This window comes from Temnothorax americanus, unplaced genomic scaffold (genome assembly GCF_048541705.1).
Source record: "Temnothorax americanus isolate GAGA-0224 unplaced genomic scaffold, ASM4854170v1 Scaffold41, whole genome shotgun sequence".
In the NCBI taxonomy this organism is placed as follows: Eukaryota; Metazoa; Arthropoda; class Insecta; order Hymenoptera; family Formicidae; genus Temnothorax; species Temnothorax americanus.
Window position 1 is genome coordinate 730385 of NW_027509559.1, and position 20104 is coordinate 750488.

At 42.2% G+C, this 20104-nt stretch overlaps 1 protein-coding gene across 4 annotated transcripts in view; it reads right to left on the reverse strand.

The window, feature by feature from the left end:
* Sox102f (transcription factor Sox102F) overlaps nucleotides 1-20104 on the reverse strand; it is a 148020-nt gene that overhangs the window by 20966 nt on the left and 106950 nt on the right. For all 4 annotated transcript variants that reach the window (XM_077416064.1, XM_077416061.1, XM_077416063.1 and 1 more), the window contains one exon: nucleotides 14365-14593. In XM_077416064.1, the coding sequence (XP_077272190.1) occupies nucleotides 14365-14593 (229 nt within the window). The remainder of the gene's footprint in view (nucleotides 1-14364; nucleotides 14594-20104) is intronic.

Genomic DNA, 20104 nt, shown 5'->3' on the forward strand with positions numbered 1-20104 from the left:
TACGCAATCTCGGCCTGCCTGAGATACACGACTGCTCAATATCGCGTCGACACAATGAAATTGTGCCGTACGGCGAGGCGCGATTCGAGCAAATTTGCGCACTCGACTCGAGCGCAATTCAACGTGGACCCCTCTCGCGAGGTCTAACCAGAATATTCGGGGAGGTGGGCAAAGAAAATGGAAGGAAATCGCGGTGATGGCACACAGGAATGTAGCAGCTGCGGGGCTCATTCACAACCGCGCGCGCGGTTCTTACTACCGCAGCTCTCGCGGCTGCTCTCCTCTCTCTTTCTCTTTCTTCCTCTCTCTCACGGGGTCGCCGCCCAAGTTACAAGTATAACTGCACTCAATGCCCGCCGGGTACCTACTTCCACTTCATTCTGTAGTCCTCACGATAGCTGCGAGATATATCTAGATTCAAATATCGCGGCCGAAATGTCTACCTATTGTCGCGCTCAATTACTCCGTTTCCAAAGTATCTCGGCAAATTTGCAGAAGTGCCTGCATATTCAATCTGCAGTTGTTACTTACTTCCGAGAGGTCTACAAATATTAAGATATTCGAGCTATTAATGTGCATAATGACACATAATTAAATAATCTCTCCTACATGTTTGTATATAACGTTAAAGTCCTTTTAAAAGAGATTAATTTATTTGCTTTGATAGCATTTTAAGTTATTGAGATATAGAAAACTGGTCTTAGATTAAATACCTATATAGTTTAATTTAGAAAATTAGTTTTAAATTCTAAATAGAGACAAATTGCAAAGCTTAATAAATATAATTAACATAAAAATTAAAAACATATTTCTATTTTTAAGAAAAAAATATTAAATGTAATCTTTGAAACTAATCTTTGTAAATTTTTCCCTGACTATAAGAAGCTTGATTCTCCCTATAATAAATCCGAGCAATTCTTCAATAAAGCGACATTATGTTATGTGAAAATCATATTTCTTCCATTCACCACGGCGCACCATGAGGTCGCCAAAAATTCTCCGGCGTTTCAGACGCAATCGTGATCGTTCGCAGTACGACCGTTCACAAGTCGAACTGGTTAACCAGACACTGCCACTTACCACCGGCGACAATCCCCGCGCGTTACATCAGCAGCATCGTCGGCGGAATAACCCTCTCGAGGAGCCGCGTCTGTTCGAGGCCGGGTCATAATGCAATCAGAATATCGCCCGTGGAAGAAGGAGAAGAAGATTAGAAGGCACCACTCACAGCACGGTATTCACTTTGAACTATTCTGGGCTCCGTGGTCGAAACGCGCATATTATATCCGCTGCCACCGCGCGCCATGGCCACGGCCGCGGCCTCGCGAGAGCTTAAAGACGCGTCTGCTCGCTTCGAAGGGAACCGATATCCCCGATAAGTGGACGCCCGCTGATAATGCCAAAAGCAAGCAAACCGAAATAAAGCATTTTTCCCGGAAAAGACGGACGAGAAGACGGAGAAGACTCGCGCGAGGAGATTCGCGTCGCTCGACAATCAGGCGCGAACAATACGCGCGAGTTATACGAAGCCACAATGAAAAGTCGTGAGACAATCAGTCGCGACGGTGACGGATCGCGAAACGAGAAAAAAAGCTATCGAAGACAGAGGAAGACGAGTCGATGGATGTGTCCGAGAGAATACAATGGGCCACTGTTGCTGCGCGCTCGGTACCCTCGAACAATGCCGGCTCCCGGATTCAGTTAACAATCCGTGTCGCTAACGTGGGGGCCGTCGTTCGATAAGAGAATGACGGAGGCCGCGGAGGCGCGACGATTCGCTCGAACATATCCGCGAATGTTCACGGTGCGTCATCTTTTTAGGATTTCTCTCGGTTTCTGAAGAGAACCGGCAAAGATAATTGTTTCGCACATTCCTCGACCTGCACTCTTTTAACAATAGTATCGTCAAGCGAAGGAAGGTTTCTATGCAAAAAATTCTTGTGCCTTATACTACGAAATTATGATGCAAAAATATAATTATTACTCCATCAGACAATTTTCTTATTTTACGCTTAAAATCCTCCAACGACTCATTATACAACGACAATTCCCTCGCAAACGAGAATATTATTATTATGCAGTGATTAAGTTGAGCTTATACCGCGCTCGTTAACCACGAAGCGTCCACGAAATCTCGCCTTTCGATTGACGCTTCGTTTCACGCCCTGAATTTAATGAAAACGCGGTGTGGTTACCGATACTGCTGTCACGCACGCGGACAATGGGGGCGCATTAATGAGAAAAATAATTGCGAGAGGTCTTTCTCTCGTCGCGGAAAATCAGAGGTTGAGGGAGAGCTGGCGCAGCAGCTCCGGCCAAGGAGACGAGCGTAAGAGGGTTCTCGCATAATGTCGTAGTCAAGTGGTCCAGACAACGTCGGCGGATGCATTAACGCTCGCTGTTCCTCGTCCTTTCGCACAAGGCATGGCTTTAAAGCATCCACCCGACGACATAATTATTTCGTAATTAATATAATAGCCGTCAGTGGTTCCGATTAGAAGTCTCAAGGTGCGATTTCATGGGCGTCAGTTGACGCGCGTCAAGACAATTTTGTGACGTCATGTTGTTTCTGCGTCGACGCTGAGAAGTTCAGATTTCTCAACTTCTAGCGTCAACTGGCATCTCTACGCGAGTTCCAAAAATTGACGCATGAAAACCTTATTCATTGCGCGTCAGAATATCGGCGTCATTATACTAATCTAACTTACCCGAACTTGATTTCGAGCGTCAACTGACGCCCATGAAAAAGCACCTTCAGCCGCGGATATCAAAGGGATATAAGCCATAAGCAAATTCCCACGGAAACATGTAATACGCAAGAATGGCTTTTAATGTGTTTAATATAATAAAATCATAATTTAAATAATTGCTTCGCTACGTTTAATCGTCCCGTTAAAAGTACCATAGACGAAAGAACAAGGAATAAAAAGTGCAATGCATTAGAATCGATTAAGACTGTATGCAATTGGGGTATATCCGTTAAACATTAATTGGTCAATTATCTCGAATTCGATCTATTTTATCAGAAAAAAATGAAAAAGAATGGAAAAGTCTGATGAAAAAGAATTAACATTATCGTAGATATATACATGATTGATGTTGCGTGGTGCCAATATCGCGTGTTCGAAATATCGATACTCTCCGATCCTAAAAAAAAAAACGAGCGCTTTTATCAAAATTTTAAAAGACAAAGCTTATTATTTTCCAAACATAAAATTGTAATTGTATTGTATGCGTTATCGGCAATATCAAATAACGAAGTGCTCGAAGAGAGAGATATCTAGTTCAAGATAGCACACCTTCTATTTCTGGTTTTCCTCGACTTGAAATAGTTACCTGCATATACGCATATTTATATTCAACGGTGTGCATATTAATTGTACATTAATTAGAACTTCATTTAATACGCGACCATAATGTGTCGTGGTGTTAATGCGGGTATAAAGCAAGACGTGGCTACTGACCATGACGGTAATAAACATTAAAGCTGCCCGATGTGTTAACATATTCGTATTAATAAGATGCTGACACGCCTGACATTTATATCGATAATAATACCAATCCACATGTAGACTATACATTATATGTGTGTGTGAGAGAGAGAAGAGAGAGAGAGAGAGAGAAAGAGAGAAAAAGAGAGAGAGAGGAAAAGAAAACGAGAGAGAAACTGCATGCAGGAACGTATTGGAAAATAAAATAAATTATGCCTTGTTTTACAGTCATTCAATCGGACGTTGAATAACAGGTCGGGTCTTGTTGCAGTTACGGTTAAAAAATACGAAAACAGGCACGCGCGTAATCGTATATCGTCGATTTTTGGAGTGCAGTATTACTTCCGATATGCCGAGCGTTCGAATGCACGTATAGGAGCTGATTGAACGCGTTTTACACCGATGATCCCCGATCAGCTTTCGATACCTAGAACGCAGCAACCGGGTTACAAATACCGTGCCTTTTTTTTTTTTTTTTTTTTTTTCAAGCTGTAATTCAATTTTACCGGATACCGAACATGCGCGCTTTGGCGCCAATAAACTCGATTCAAACCTTCAATTATTGTAGCACTGGCATTTTCAATTTTTACGCCGGCTGCGTATTTCTGGACTCAACGTGGACGCCGTACCATTTACTAATACGCATCCTCTCCCATCAGTTACGTGTAAATCCTTTAACATAGTATTTTTTCGAGATTGAGATACTCGCTATCTATTGATATAACATAAATTTTTTCATTTTTAATTAGAAAAAAACGTTAGTTTACGACCAGGACTAGAGGCCGGTTTTCCCAACCTGTTGGTAAACTAACTATATAATTATAGTTAAATCATATATATGTCTTGGTTTTTGTTTTAAATTAGACAAAGATAAATATATGATTTAACTTACTATTAGTTAGATCTTGGTAGCCTAGTATACCTAATGTTATTCGTATATATGTAAATATTAAAATGCAATTTAAAACTAGTACTTAGCAGTCATATCGAAACAAAAGAAATAAGGAAAGGGTAAAATCAAATTGCTACGAAAAATCAAATAACAGGACTAATTGAAAGAAAGAGACATGACTTGAGCGAGTGGCATCAATCGGTAAATTTAATGGGATTAGTTTCAATTATATGCATTTGTACGACATGACGAGGAGGTAGTTTTCGAAAGAGGTATTGGATGTACAAATCCGAGAGGATAAGTGGAACGGATAAGATTAGGCAAAGGAAAAGTAGTAGAATGTGAAGAGCAAGAGAAAGAAAGGAAATAAAATAAGGAAAGAGATGAAAAGAGTCAGCGAGGTAATAGTAGCACGGAAGAACGGGAGTGGTAGAGGAAAGAAGGAACGAAAGAGCGGATAAAAAAGAATCATTAATATGTTAATGATTAATACATGTAATGCACTTAATATATAACAGCGATATTTCATCTCTATGCAAGCAAGACTGATTTTAGAAAAGTTTTATTGAGGTACAGCAAGAATTCTGAACTTTAAAATTCCTATCCGCGCGACTAATAAGAGACAATTTATAACAAGCTGTAAAACTTTTATAGGTACAGCTCGGGGGTACAGTTTAAAAAATATAATATATAATATATAATATAATATATAGATAATGTATATAATAGATACAGTATAATTTTGTAATTATATAGAGATTAATATTTTTCTCGTTAGAATTTCTCTCATTGTCAGTATAATCTCTCAAGAGATTTTGCAATGAAACTTTAAATAAAATATTAAATCATTTCAATCGCCATGGCGCCAAGAAAATGAAAATTAGTCAACTTAAATTTTACCCAACATTAAATATTCGTTAACGCGCATGCGGAGAAGGAGAAAGACATGATATTAATTTTTTACTCACGCTATCCTATATCACGTCACATAATGAACTTAAATCTACTCGCACTCTCATCACTGAGGCTATCGCATTAATTCACTAAACTTTATTGCAAAACTAAAAAATAGAAAATCAAATATCTCGCAAACGTATAAATTTGTCTCTTCTTTTTATTTTACACGCACGCACTTCGCTCGCTTATCGCGCGCTCGTTGCTCGTCGCCCCGCTCTGTCAAATCGGCCTCGCCTGCTCGTACCGCCACTAAGCCATCCTTCAAGACCTTTACCGGCCTCCTCGACGTCTCCCGTATACGAATGAGTGGGTGTTGCAGCAATTTGTGCTTCTTACGACCGTGGTGAAGATCGCAGCCGTCAACCTTACTCCCGGTCAGCTGTCGTTCGCGGATTTCCGCGGATCGGCAGCTCGTGACCTGCAGATCTGATGGAGTCGGCTGCCGCGATTTGACTTGATTCGTCGCTCGCCGCTGTGCTCGCCGTTCGGCGCGCTCCAACTCGTAAATGATCCTCGTCTTACGACGCGCGATACGCGCTGCTTTGCGTTCGCGCGTTTTCTCGATCGCGGACCACACTCGTCGCTCGCGATGATACCTCACGCTGATTCGGCTCTCATTGGCTCCATCCTCACTTTCGTCGCCGTTGTCATCTCGACTGTTGTTATCGCTGTCGAAATCTTCTTCTTGGTGTCTCGGCTACCGTCGCCAATCTCCTTGTTATTACCGCTCGCGGGCCCCTCGTTACTCGGCCCCGACTCCGGCACGAGTTGTCGCCACTGCGTATCCTCGCGTTCTACATCCGTGTGCGTTTCCACCATTTCCAACGGATCACGCTCCGGTGACTCTTCCAGACCATATTGGTTAAGCCGCTCGGGTCGAAACTTCGTTCGAGCGTATATCGCTGGATCTCTTGGCGTAAAGAAGTTGACGTAAGGTAGGTCAACTTGAATGCCTACGCTGTTGGTCGATTGTTGCGAAAGCTTATCTTCCGGTTGGCTTACGTCATCCGGCGGTACAATTATTTCACCGCCGTGATTACCCTTGGCACTTTCCTCCACCGTGTCATCATCATCATCATCATCATCGTCATTGGACACACGCGCGCTCATTCTCACGTCGTCGCCGTTGACGTTGATCACTATTTGAAACGGCCTGTCGCCCGTTTCCCGCGGATATCGCACTGACAGCGTAACGAGTGCGTTTGCCACTTCGGTATGGTCCCGTGGATCCATTACCTCTACTTCCTCACATCGTGCAAGGTATCTACCTCGTGCCGCTTCCAGTTCCAACATGGCTCTGACGAGTCGTTGGTTCGCCAATGCTTCCTCTCGCGCCACGCGATTGTCCATCCTATTGTCTGCTTCGGGTAACCGGCGTGCTGCGTAAGCTTCGGCTAGCTTGACCATTTGTTCACTGCGTTGCTCGTGTCGCAATGCCATCTCATGTCCGTCAATTTTACGCGTTACCGCCTCGCGCCGCACATTTCTATCACCCGCGAAATGTTCCATTTTGCTCACAAATTCACGTTCGCTCCGTTTTCGCGTTAGTTCTTTACGCGCGTGTTTACCGCTCGGCGTAGTTTCGTGAACTGAAAACTGAATCGCACTGTCGGTCGTTCGCCGCGTACTTTGCGCTCGCGCGCTCGCCGTTGTTGCGTGTTTACCTCGCGCGAAACGTCCTATTGTGCACACTCGGTGTCCGGTGAATTTCGTACTCCGAAATGTAACTTTGATGTCACTTTGATTCGCGTTCACTTTTGACGAATCTGCCGCGAGTATCGCGCCGTAATTGCTTTGCGCGAATTCGCGCCGATCGTCGCCGTACTCCGGAATTTTCGTTGTCGCTCCGTTTCGCGCCTCGTTTCTTTTCGCGCGCTCCACTCGCGTCATCGGCACTCCCCGTCATTCGCGGTTGCTCGCCACGGTCTCTGCCGCGTTTCTTTGACGATTATCCTTTTGTCACCTTTCTTTCTGTCACCTTTTTTCATTATATTTTCTGTTTTTAGTTTATTTAAAGAATTTTGATTTATTTGATATAATTTTGATTATTAATTTCATTTACTTTCTTTATGTTACTTCAGCATACAAAAGCGGACAGAAAGGAGTTTTTGTTGTAATACAAATTGCAAGTTCAAAAATTTTGGAGAACGACGACGGCATCAGGTAACGTGAACGCGTAAAGTGTTACGCGTCGTTGCCCTACGATCAAACGGCAAACATTGTCGGCCTACCACTCGAACGCGGTAATTCTTTGATCGCTCGAAAAGATACATCGACCAGGCCTCCGCGGTAACACGACCTCTCGCCCGACGACGACGACGAGCCCGGGGGGATGAACTGAACGGAAAGAGGATAGACGTTCGCACGCGGGTGCGCGCATAAGTCGACGTCTCTCGAAAAGCGGATGGAGAGGCGGAAGGGCGAAAACGCGACCGCGCTCGTTTAGCCTGTTTAACGGCAGACCGAGCCGCGCTCTGCAAAAATCACTGCGACGACACGACGTGGTGATAATGCGCACTTTGCGGAAGCTTCGTTAGCGCGAAGGCCAGGGTGCAAACTGCAGAGAGAGGTTAGGAGGTATGATGTAAGCGAGGTGTAAACGTCGCAATGAGGATGATGACGGACGACTAAACATGTAAAGCGAATAAAGAGCAAACAAAAGTTTATAAACCTTATTATGCGGAAATGTAACAGAGTGTAATAAATAAAATCAAAAACCTTATTATATGGAGATGTAATAAGACATAATAAATAAAAATAAACTTTTTGTGTAATTTATTTTTAATTTTTTCTTAGAGAAATAATTATATGTTATATTATTCTAAGCGCGATGCTATTTTGGTTATGTAATGTACTAACGCCTTATGTCGTCATATTAGAATCAATTTTATAGTCTGTGACATTTTCAACGCAGTAATTATTTCTTTTTGTATAATTGCTTCTGAATACAGAGTGCCGCAATGTTACACTTTTAGCGCATAATTCGAACGAATCTTATTTCATTTTATTATCATATATGTAAGGAGGTATCTATATAATAAAAAGTTAATCAGCGAGCTCTAATCTGTTTGTTAAACCCCGATTCAAGCTACAACCGCTAATTACGCATTGCGAAGTGGTTTGCGCACTGTAATTATCGTATAAACGGCAAGTAATAGTTTTGTCGTTAAGTTTCTCGTTTTTACATGCACGTACACACACGCGATTCCCGATCGCAATGGCCGCGATACCCACCGTGCGATTCCCTTTGTAGCCGCTCGCGCGCAAAAAAAAAAAAACAGACGAAGTAGGGAGGTTGTATGTATGTAACGCGGCAACAGAAACACACGTTACGCAAATATGCAGAACGAAGGGCATACTTTTGTTCGCCGGTACGGAACGCCCAGTCGTACGGTCCACGTCGATTCCACGGGCTTTCGGTGCACGTTCCATGAATCTCTCTTACTCTCTCCCTCTTTTTCCCTCACTGTATACGCGTGTGTCGAATACGTGTACACATTACCGGCTTCGTGGCCGATACGGATTTTACGAGCGGCGACGTGCTTCAGAGGGCGGACGCTCGAATGCGTTTGATACAATATATATATAAGCGGCGAGATGCGGAATCGACGGGGACGGGGGATAGAAAAGGGAGAGGAGAGCGGAAGCGGGGGGAAGGGGTCAATGGCGCGCGCGAGAGGTCACAAAGTAGCATTCTATTGACAGAAAAGCCCGGCGCTCTCTCGGGTCCGCCGGTGATTATACTTGGTGATCATATCGCTCGCGTATTGACAAACAGTGGGCGCACAGAGAGAGAGAATCATCCCCCTTCGCCCCGAGCCGCGGGGAGCAATTCCCTCTTATTTTCTCTGTCCATGACCGTTGTGTCTCTCGCCCGCCTCCCTTTCTCTCCTCCTCCTCCTCCTCTCTTTATCACTCGCCATCCCCTTCGGCTATCCCGCCGCCGCAATCCCTGCCGCCATCGGATCGCGGGGGTGGCCGCCGTGCCTGCGGTCGCGTCTCGTGCACTGGTGCACACACAGCCCGCCCACCGGTGTGGTCCACAATGCACTGCTAATTCCCATAAAGCGCCGGCCGATACGCAAATGGACAAACGGATATGGACGTATACACATGCAAGCGTGGAATACGGTGGTGCGCGGTACACGTCCGCCCCGTACCGAACACCGCACGCCCCACTGTCGTTCCTGATGCGCGAAACGCGATGCCCTCATGCAATTTTGCCCCGCCTTTGTGGACCATGTTGTTGCACGTAATAACGATATTGTCGTGCGGCAGATACGTCTGATAAATACAAATATATATGAAATAATAATAATGTGAGCACACATATAAATATACGATTTTACAGTGTGCGTGCATCATAATATATTAATGTATAGTTCTCAAATTATTTGTTGTTGCATATATGGATTTTCGCACAATTTATCGGGACTATTATTTATACATTATCATCTCCCATAAATTATAATAGACTAATCGATATAGTCTGACTAAAAGAATAAACAAGTTTCTTAATATTGCGGCTTGAAGTCATCGGCAAACCATAATTAAGAGTTAACAGTTATTTTCGTAATTATATAGTTTCCTGATCTTAATGACTAATGAGATATTTAGTGAACATTTCGTATACAATTATATCGTTAAACATTTCACAGCATGCAAATTTCGAGCACGTTTCTCCCTATTTGTAGGAATATTCATTATATATCATCGTCATTTATATCTCTCCTTCAATTGCTTTTAAAACAGATTTTGTTACAAAGAACGCACGTGGCGAAGCTAATTTGTTATATATGTTTTTTATATGTATACTAGCGTATAATAATATTCAAACACTGGTAGGGAAGATAAAATTAAAGTAATCAAATAAAATTTCGCAAAATGCGTTATCGAGTGTTGCAAGTTTGTTTAGATGAGCAAGGGCTGTTTAGATTTCAAAAGATAAAATTTTCAACCGCCGGTTTTTTCCTCCAAATCGCATATATATGATAAAGATTTTCGCACGCGGTTAATGCATGTATTTCATTGGTAACATGCGCTAGCCGTAATTCTTATTAAAATATGTAAAAGTAGTACAGCGAAACGTGTTAATGTACTAATTTCACGCGCAGCTGCGTCGCGTGTTTGGCAAGTTGGTAATTTATGAGGAACGAAAATTTATTTCAGAGAAATATAACGCGTCCGCCACATACAGAGGAGATAATTTGCTTTTTGCGTACGCCCGCGGGGGGAAGGCGAGGGGAAGAGGGGGTTAAATTTCGTTCGCAAAGAGACTGCGCTACCTGAGTGTACTCAAACATCTTTGACCAGGCAAAATGAAAACCTTTTGGACTGTCTTTTGAGCGTTTGTTCACGGCTGGATTTTTTCATCGGATAATATATCGTATTGTTATTCCCATTGCGCAAAAATTGCATGTCCGATAGTAAGCAAAGCGCCGATATACGTGATATGCAAAAATGCAATTTTCCCGTTGCCGAAATCGTCTCCATCAGAAGAATATGTCTTGAGGAGAAAGTCTGCGGTGCAGCAGGTCGGTTACGATCGAGCTACTGGGCGTGACAGTATATCCCTGCTGCAGGTGCAGCCGAACGTATAGGTATAGAATCATGAAAGCAGTAGAGGGGAACGCGATCCTCGCCGCCCACGCGCGATCGGCCTGCTCGTTCGCCGGGAAAGACAGGAGTCGAGCCGGTGGTGCATGGAATAAAGAGAAAAAAAGAAAGAAAGAGAGAGAGAGAGAGAGAGAGAGAGAGAGAGAGAGAGAGAGAGAGAGAGACAGATACGAGACACGGAAAGGTGGAAGAGAAAGGTCGGAAAGGTGGGAGACTAGAGACCGAGGAGACCGAGGAGAGCGTGCGGGCCCTGTCGCTGGCTACGCGGTCGCGCACACCTGTGCCAACGCAGCATGGCACGGCGTCGCATAACAGGTGGAAAGGTAACGGAGGAGAGAGACACACCGGGAGGAGAGGACGAGAAGAGAAAGAGTGAGTGAGTGAGTGAGAGAAAGAGAGATAGATAGATAGACGGAGGGAGAGACCCCCACTCGACCCCGAGTCTGCCAACTCGAACATTACTATACGCCCTCCGCGATCCAAGAGGAGGAGAACATCGAGACTACCGCCTTCCTCCTACGTTTTCTCGTCTCTCGCTCTATCTCTCTCGTCGCCTTTTTACTCCACCTACCTCTTTCTCGCGCTCGCTCTCGCTCCTATCTACCTCTCGTACGGCCCGCTCCTAATCTCTCCTTTCTCTCCCTGCCGCCCAGCTTTCTCTGCGCTTCTCTTCTTCCCCTATCTCCCCAACCCTCCCCTCTCCTCCTCCTCCTCCCCGTCGCGGTGCCGCCGTTGCATTTCCGCTTTAACGTCGGCTAACTCGAGGCGCCCGGCCCGGCGCGCAAACGCCGCCGACAAACGCGTTTTCACTCCGCGCCGATGAAATGGCGGACGACAGAACGTTCTCCACCCTGGAGGACTTCATCCGAGACGTCCTCGCGAAGTCGAGTCGATCTCACGCCCGTTGGAGATTTTCCAGCATTTCAGTTTACCGTACGGCCAGTTTGTCCGGCACGCCAATTAATCATCGAACGGAAAATTTGCAGATCGGCTCTCAGAACATTTTTTTTTTTCGGGTTTTTAGATCTTAAGTCAAACCTGGCTAGCTGAACAAACTCGTCATGCGCAACTCGTCATGATTAAAATGTGACTCCAACAGGAAATGCCGAGACACGGAAAATTCGTTTTTGTCGCATGCTAGATGGCACTTTTCTTATCTTTCCTCTCTCGTTATCGTTAAAACATTATTGCCGGTAGTTATACGCGTCTCTCCGACTGCGGATTTCAATTATTGGTGCAATTGCGAACGATCGTAACGACTTCTGATTCCTGTCCCTCTATCCCTCTCTCCCGGGTTTAATTATATCTATAAAACGACATTAATAGCCGCGTTCTTGCACGTAAGCCGTTTGCAAATGTTATGGAAATAATCTCGCATTATTATGGTTGCAGATTTCTCAAGTGCAAAAGCGGAATGTCAACACGGATTATAAGCTCTCTATAAAAAATATTTCCTCTTTTAAATAAATAAAGTATGCTGATAAATGTGCACTTTTTCGCGACTATTTTTATAAAAACACGCAGGAGAGCTAAATTATAATTTCAAATTTAGTTATTACGCTTCATTTACAGAGTAATTTTGTTAATATAAAAATTAATATAACGTTTAAAAGTTAATATAACTTATTTTATAAACTTTTTTAATTTGAATAAACTAAATTTTGCATAAAGAAATGTTGACACGTTCGTACGTGCGATATGCAAATTTGCGGCTCGAAAATACAGGGGCTTTAAAAATCGAACGTCCCCGGGGGATGGCATTTATCATTTGAATTTTGCGTGCGCGTTTCTCTTCTCGCGCGCATATAATTAAATATAAATCGTTATAATTGAAAATGTGTCAGCGACTTGTCCGTCGTGTTCCGCCTTGCGGATCGCGACGTCTCCAGAATACCTCGAGATCGTTGTTTACAACGCCACAACGGATGTAGTTACCGCTCTCCCGAATTCCGAATATTAATATGTTCAGGTACATCGGCCTCTATATACCTGCCGCGCCGCACATGACAGATATTTACGCGAATGCATTCGTTATAGAATTTCGCCGGCGGGCGAATTTAGCGGGACATCGGGGAAGAAACATCGTTTCCACAGCACGTAAATGACTGGCATAATAACGGTAATACACGTCGGGCATTATCTGCACGCGCTCGCATTTTTGCGGGCAGACAGGTTCCTCCGATCTCCCGCGATTCCTTCGAACATCGGCGGCGTGGCGGCGGCGTGGCGGCAGCGTGGTTGCGTTTCGCCGCGGCCGCAGAGCCACGCGATGACCCGCGCTTTTTGAGGCCGCGCGAAGTATCGAGTCATCGCCGCGAGTCGGAAGGCGATACTAATCTCGACGCGGTTATCGAATTCGATACGCAGGCCGGAGCGATTTCAATGAGATATCTCATTGTGCGCCGAACGGTCGCGCCCGATGCGGCGCGCGCTCGCGGATTGCAGTCTGGCGTGATGTAGGCGCATCAAAGGTGTACTGTTACTCGCGGATGTGCAACGGACTCGCCGCTATTAGTACGGTAATATCACAGAGAGAGGTCTTGACGTTATTGTCGGGGAACATCGCGGAGATGCTTTTAAGCGGAAGAATACGGCTTAACATTCCGATGGCGCGGGAAGGAACGCAGAATTTTTATGTTGTTTGCACAGAGAGGCATAATAGCCGCGCGCATTTATGAATTATTCTCGCAATCCACGGAGTCGCGAACGCTTCGCTTTTATCGCGCCGTGCCTTTTTAAAACGGAAACACATTAAGCTGGTCGTAACGGCATACCGGTCATCGCGAATCGAGAGAACTTGGCTCTCCCATTTTTTCTATCGTTGCCTGAGATATCTGCGCGACCGCGATTCAACCGCGTAATTATGATTCCGCGGCAATCGATGCACTTTCCCTCGTCAATCAACATGCGCCGGCTGGCGATTTATTATATTAAGGTTGATCCGTCATTTCCTATTTCGTCACTTGCCACGCGGCACGTGTTCTATTTTTTTCCCCGTTAATTGTAAATGATATCCCGCATGATGTAATTAGACAGTCGATCAAATTGTGTAACACAATATTGTAGTTTCATTATTATTATTATTATAATGCATAATTGCGGTAACAAATTTTATTATCCAAATTTTCTATTTTCTAATTTTAAAACTTCCGTAATAATTCAATATATATTCGTGTCTCAGGTTTCGAAATTAAACCTTTTCTACAATATTATATTTTTTATTTACGTCCCTTACACCTGAATTCGTGATTAATTCGCAAACTTTCGGTCATTTATTATTCAATACGCTCCATTAGAGTCTGAGATATTCAGCGTATACCCCAGCGTCATAATAATACAATATTTGTAAATATAATTCGACTACTTCTTTTCTATGTCGTGTGTGCTGCAGAAGACGGCCATGCCTACCTTCGATTGGTCCTGTTGTTGTACCAGACGTTCCCTAAGCAACTGCAGCTGCAGGATCATCTCCGACAGTCGGCGCTCCTTCTCCGCGAAACTCTCGGCGCAGAGGATCCTATGAAGGGCCGCCACACCGTCTTGCTCTACTTGCGCCTCCGTGTTTGGTATCCTTCCGGCATCCGGAGGTGAGAGTGTCACGTTATTTGCCACGGTGGTGGTCGTGCTTCCACTGCAACTGCAACACATGCGATTTAATCCCGATCAGTTTCGTCTAACAATAAATAAGATGAATGGAAGAGACAGAAGAAAAGGCATTTATTAAACGTTGAAGTTGAATTCTTTTAACTATAATTGTAACTGAAAACTACTACTTGTAAAACAGGTACGATAAAAACATAAGAAAATATATACAAATTCCAAAAGAATTCCAAAGGAAATAAATCTTGTGTTTATATATTTTTTATATTTATCAATTAATTAAGCAATTAATAATTATCATCAAGAAAAAATTATACTTAAAAGTATTCATTGATATAACAGATAAAAATCGGAAGGGAGAAAAAAAGCTTGTGGTTTTAATTCTCTTAATACATAATAAAAACTGATTCTTTTTTCTATGTCAGTCATTAATGATAAACAGTCGTCCATTACCGGAAATTTTTATTAACAATTCTGTAACTAATTATAAATAATAAACTATAATATTCATAATTGCTCATCGTTAATAATTTATTGCAATTTTTTAATATCAAAAAGACAAAAGAATAGACATCGTTCAGGAATATCCGTCGATGCAGAGATGTTCCTGGAACGTCGAGTGAGAGAGAAAGAGGGAAATAACCTCCAGCGCATTAGGTTGAAACCAGATGGTATAGGTGGTCGCGTACGCGGTGCTGGAAGCCAGGTGAATAATAAATGAGTCGCGGCCGCGCAATCACGACAGGGCGAGTGTTTGCGTCCGTGATGGGGTACCTCGGTGCCATCAATCCTCCCCTGGCCCTCGAGCACCCGCCCAAGAACCGGCCTCGAGATTCTGTTCCTTTATGTCGAAGAAAATGGTCCGCGAATAAGTGATACAGGTCGTATTGTGCGGTGCTTAGGAGACCACCGGTCGGACAAAGCCTACGCGAGCGAGACAGACGAGGGTGACGATGTTGACAATAAGGAAGCTTACGCTGCGAAAAATATAGGCCAGCATCGTCCGCCGCGTTTCTTCATGACGTTACAGGGTCAACGATTAAAGTTGCATTACGATGTACACGCAAATGACATGCAACACAAGCGCTCAAACCGTTATTTCCGAGTGTAGGAGCGTCAAGTCACGGACGCGCGTACGTACTTTTTTCTCGTCTACAATACGCAACCATCATTTATCTGGTATTTTCAGATTTTTAATGTTAGCTTGATTATCTTAATTATTCCAGACTGGTAGTTATGTTCTGACTAACAGAACAGCTAAGAATGTTTAATATCACGTCGATGTATACCTTCTTCAATAAAAGATTAAACGTCGCGTGTCGCGCAAGACAGAAAAATATATGAGATATAAAATTAAATATTTTTTACACACACACACACACACAGCTTTTGATTCGTGAGATAATCACGAATTCACAGTCCGTTCAACTTCACCGCTAGAGTTAAACAGACTGTGATATTTGAATATTTCCCGAGTGTTTAAGCCTATCTTGTTCAGTCGGCAACCGGCGAAAGTGTGCGTCCGGTGTATCGCGAGAGGCTTTAATTCCACACGAACTTTCTTTAGAGTGATAATGATAACGTGAGTTTGGCGACAGATTTCGTTCGCGCTTAACGGGTTTAAAAATAAAAAGAACTGCCTCCCGTTATTATTATCGCGCGCTAAAATATTGGAAGGGTTTAATTTCATGCAATGCGCGAGCCAAGATAAATGGTCGCCTCGTCTCTTTTGTGCTACTCCTCTGCGCGTACACAACTCGCTCTTGTCTACGCGGACTAACGGATGAGAGAATGTATGATAAATTGATGGCACATGAATCGTAGATAAAATCAATGCGAATAAAGAGATCTTTTCGCATTTTTTATCATCGAGACTTACACGCGAAATCTTTGCGGGAGATCCCTTCGATTTATAGCGGCACTTCATCAAAACTATACAGATGATATCGTTAAATAGAGTTGTCAATTAAATATCTAAGTTATTAAGTACGATCGATGTCATCAATTCTTCATCGCCCCACTACTTGTAACATATAAAAATTGCCAAGCTATTTATGTATCAACCTTTTTATCTCTGCTTCTACCACGAGATAAGAACGTTTTGACTTGGCAATCTCTCGGAGAAAATCAGCAAATTTAATAATATAATTGCCATATCTCTCAACTCTTATTTGTTAAAAAGATTATCCTATATTTTTGTAACTCAAGTCGGTTATTTTAATAAACTTTACGATATTTAGCTGACTGTCGACAAAAATTTTTGCCGACGTCGTTAATCCCTCCGGCATCGGAAATGTCACGAGTTTTTTTTACGTATATCGAAGTTATCGCCGGTCCATAATGCGACGGTTATTCCACGGAGTTTTTATCCAATACCCACTATATTTAGAATAGAGCCGAGAGCTAATGTATATGCCCGATATTTTCGTCCACCCTATAACTCTACTCGCTAGTCACTCGCATCTCCGAATACTCGTGCGCGACTCATAATACGATTCGCGCGCGCGATACGTCAGTAGTGCATATATGATGCACGGAACCGAGACGCTTTATATAACAATGTTGTTACAGTTACGTCCTGCAGAGTCTCCACGCGCGTATTTGCACAAATTCAAAGTATCTCCGAGCCGCGTGTCGGATTTTGTAATCCTTGAGACACATCGGAATCACTTCCGCGACAAATAAACAGCGAATTAAAATGGTTGATATCTTAGCTTATCGATAAGAATAAATTGGTAGAATTATTCTGGAAATGAATTGAAACGTATAGTCGGTATTAAATGTCACTCGGATGTTTTACTATTACAGTGAAAATTTAATTTATATTAAATATTACTATGGCGTTGTGTGCACTAGCTGCGGACCACGTACATCGAGGAATTAGAAGTTAAAATACTATGTTTGTAGTTAAAATTACGTTATTTAATTGTTTTTAAAACTGATTATAGTATTTTAACTTCTAATTCCTCGATGGTCCGCAGCTAGTGCGACACCATAGTAATATTTAATATAAAATTTTCTCCGTGTGATAACAACTTCGTGAGTATATTGGCCGTATATTTTTAAATCGAATCCATGCTATTTCGATGTACGCAAAGTTAAATTGAACGTGCTCCAAAAAGAAGGTGAACGTCAACGTAAGTGCACGTTGTACTGTTGGCTGAATTTTTGAAGAATCTTGGCCAGCCGTCTGTTCGATGTGGGCAGCGGACTGGCACAGTTCTGCGCTACCGCTTCTCCACGCTGCCAAGTTCACTCGTTTATACTTTCAATGACTCCACGTCAATATAAGACATCGCCTTACATATCTAGCTCAAAAGAAGACACTTTTTGCAGGGGATTTCTGCTATTCTATTGTTGACTGCTATCCGTATAATTTTGCTGGGTGTTATTTCGCGCGAATCTGCTGTCGTAACGACGGGCTGGATGTGCGACTTACTGTATACTACTTTTTGTATTAATAATAACAGTTCTATGATTGCAAACAGATAAGACAGAAACTAGACAGTGGAAGTTCATAACAATTTGATCGTGACTGTGGCATAAATTATTTGCGTAAATGCTTCATTAAGTCAGTAATCCCTTCAGTATCACTCAATCAACATAATACGCGTCAATAGTATACCGGAATAATAATATGGAAACGCAAAAGTATAATTTTATGGTAACATCATCATATATAGCGCTATCGTACCATCTTATGTACGCAGAATCGTAATTAGTCACGTATAAACAATTTATACTCGACTTTGTGTGTGAGCGATTTACAGAATAAAAAAAAATTATGCAAACACAAATCAATTCATTGGCAGACCTGATTACCTAGAGCAATTATTATCGGCGCAAAATAATCGTTTGAAAAGCATATGTCAGTTATGTAGACAAGCTGTTCCACGGATTGATTATCTCACGGAATTATTTAAGTATCTTATAACAAATTTAAATCCGTAAATTTAAGTATTGTTGTAGCATTATAACAATATTTATATAAAACTAAGCTATATCTATCAGTGGAAGGTATACTAACTGACTAAATAACTGATATAAATCATTATTATGGGGACGGATATATAGTCTAGTAAAATAATAAAAGCTTTTTTAGAACTCAAAGAGATGCATAATTATTAAATGTGGATATAAATAGCGTTAATATAACGTAGATAAATTAGCGCTATTAATTAAAATTACTCAATTTTGATTAATCTTTTAAGAACCATGATATAAGATTAGATTACAGATTATAATTATTGATAGATTACAGAAACAGTACGCAATAATTCTGATTAAATTAAAAACATTTCAGAGTATATTATATCAAGACTGAAAATTGATTTATTAAATCTTTCATTTAATAATAATTGTTTCGAGTTATGTTTCACGTTATAGTGCTTTTTGTTCTTGGATTACTGGTCATTGTCAACTGACTGCGTATGGCAATAGAGATCCGTTTCAAGAGACCGCTAGGTTGGCCTTATGGTTTCGGGACAATAGTCTCTTTTAGGCTCCGCCCGATCGTTAGTTGCATGTTACTATATCCGAGATATCAGGCCTTGAGAATGTTGAGGCAAGAAACGACACAGTGGTCTTTTCTTTCAGAAAACAAAATTATAGCTGCCGTCTTAATTTCCGGTGATAACATCAGATGATGGAGAACGTGAAATATCACATTGTGAGCTGCGTTCAAAGAATATCGATAAAGTTACGAGCTAAATTTCAAAGTTTCCGTTCCCAAGAATTCCATTTGAACATCGAGCTTTCATAGAGAGAAAACTTTACTTAAGTTTTTCTACACACACACACACACACGCGCGCGCGCGCGCGCGCGCGCGCGTGTGTGTAAAAAATATGTTGAAATATATTGAAATTTACCAAACGAAACCTAAGACGTTCTAAAATGTTACTATATTGAATCATTGCAAATGCTATAAGCTCTATAAGCTTATTGTATAAATTTTATTGTGACTTTGTGCAGTAACAATAACATGTTAACTTATTTGTCTGGCTGACAAACAACAATTTGCAATTTGTAATTAACTCCTTGTTATAAAATCAAGATTAAATTCAAATAAGTATTTGTATTCGATTCAATTACATAGTCGGCAGTTGCGAAAGCAAAAATTATATATAAGCACTCGTAACAAAGTTGCAAAAAGCCATGCACATCCGCCTCTGATTTACCATTATATTATATTAATCAGTTATGTAAAATGGGAGAGATATGATAACCTCGGCGACACGGTGGCGCATTATGAGGCAGATATTGCAACAGAGTAGGGCACTGTTACAATGTCGATCAAACACGGTATCGAATAATTAACATACACAAGTTGCGTAAGAGTCGCTTATTGAGATACGTTGCATGGATTACACGAATTGTAATGGAGTCTAAATGATCAGGAAAATTGGAGGAAATTCTTAAACGGCACGCTCTTCTCATTTCCTGTTATTTGCGGGATAGGTACTTCCTAAACGAGTTAATAATAGCCGGACCGATATTAAACGGAAGAGGGTGAAAATGATAATTGTAAGATCTGGTGACGTGTGAAGA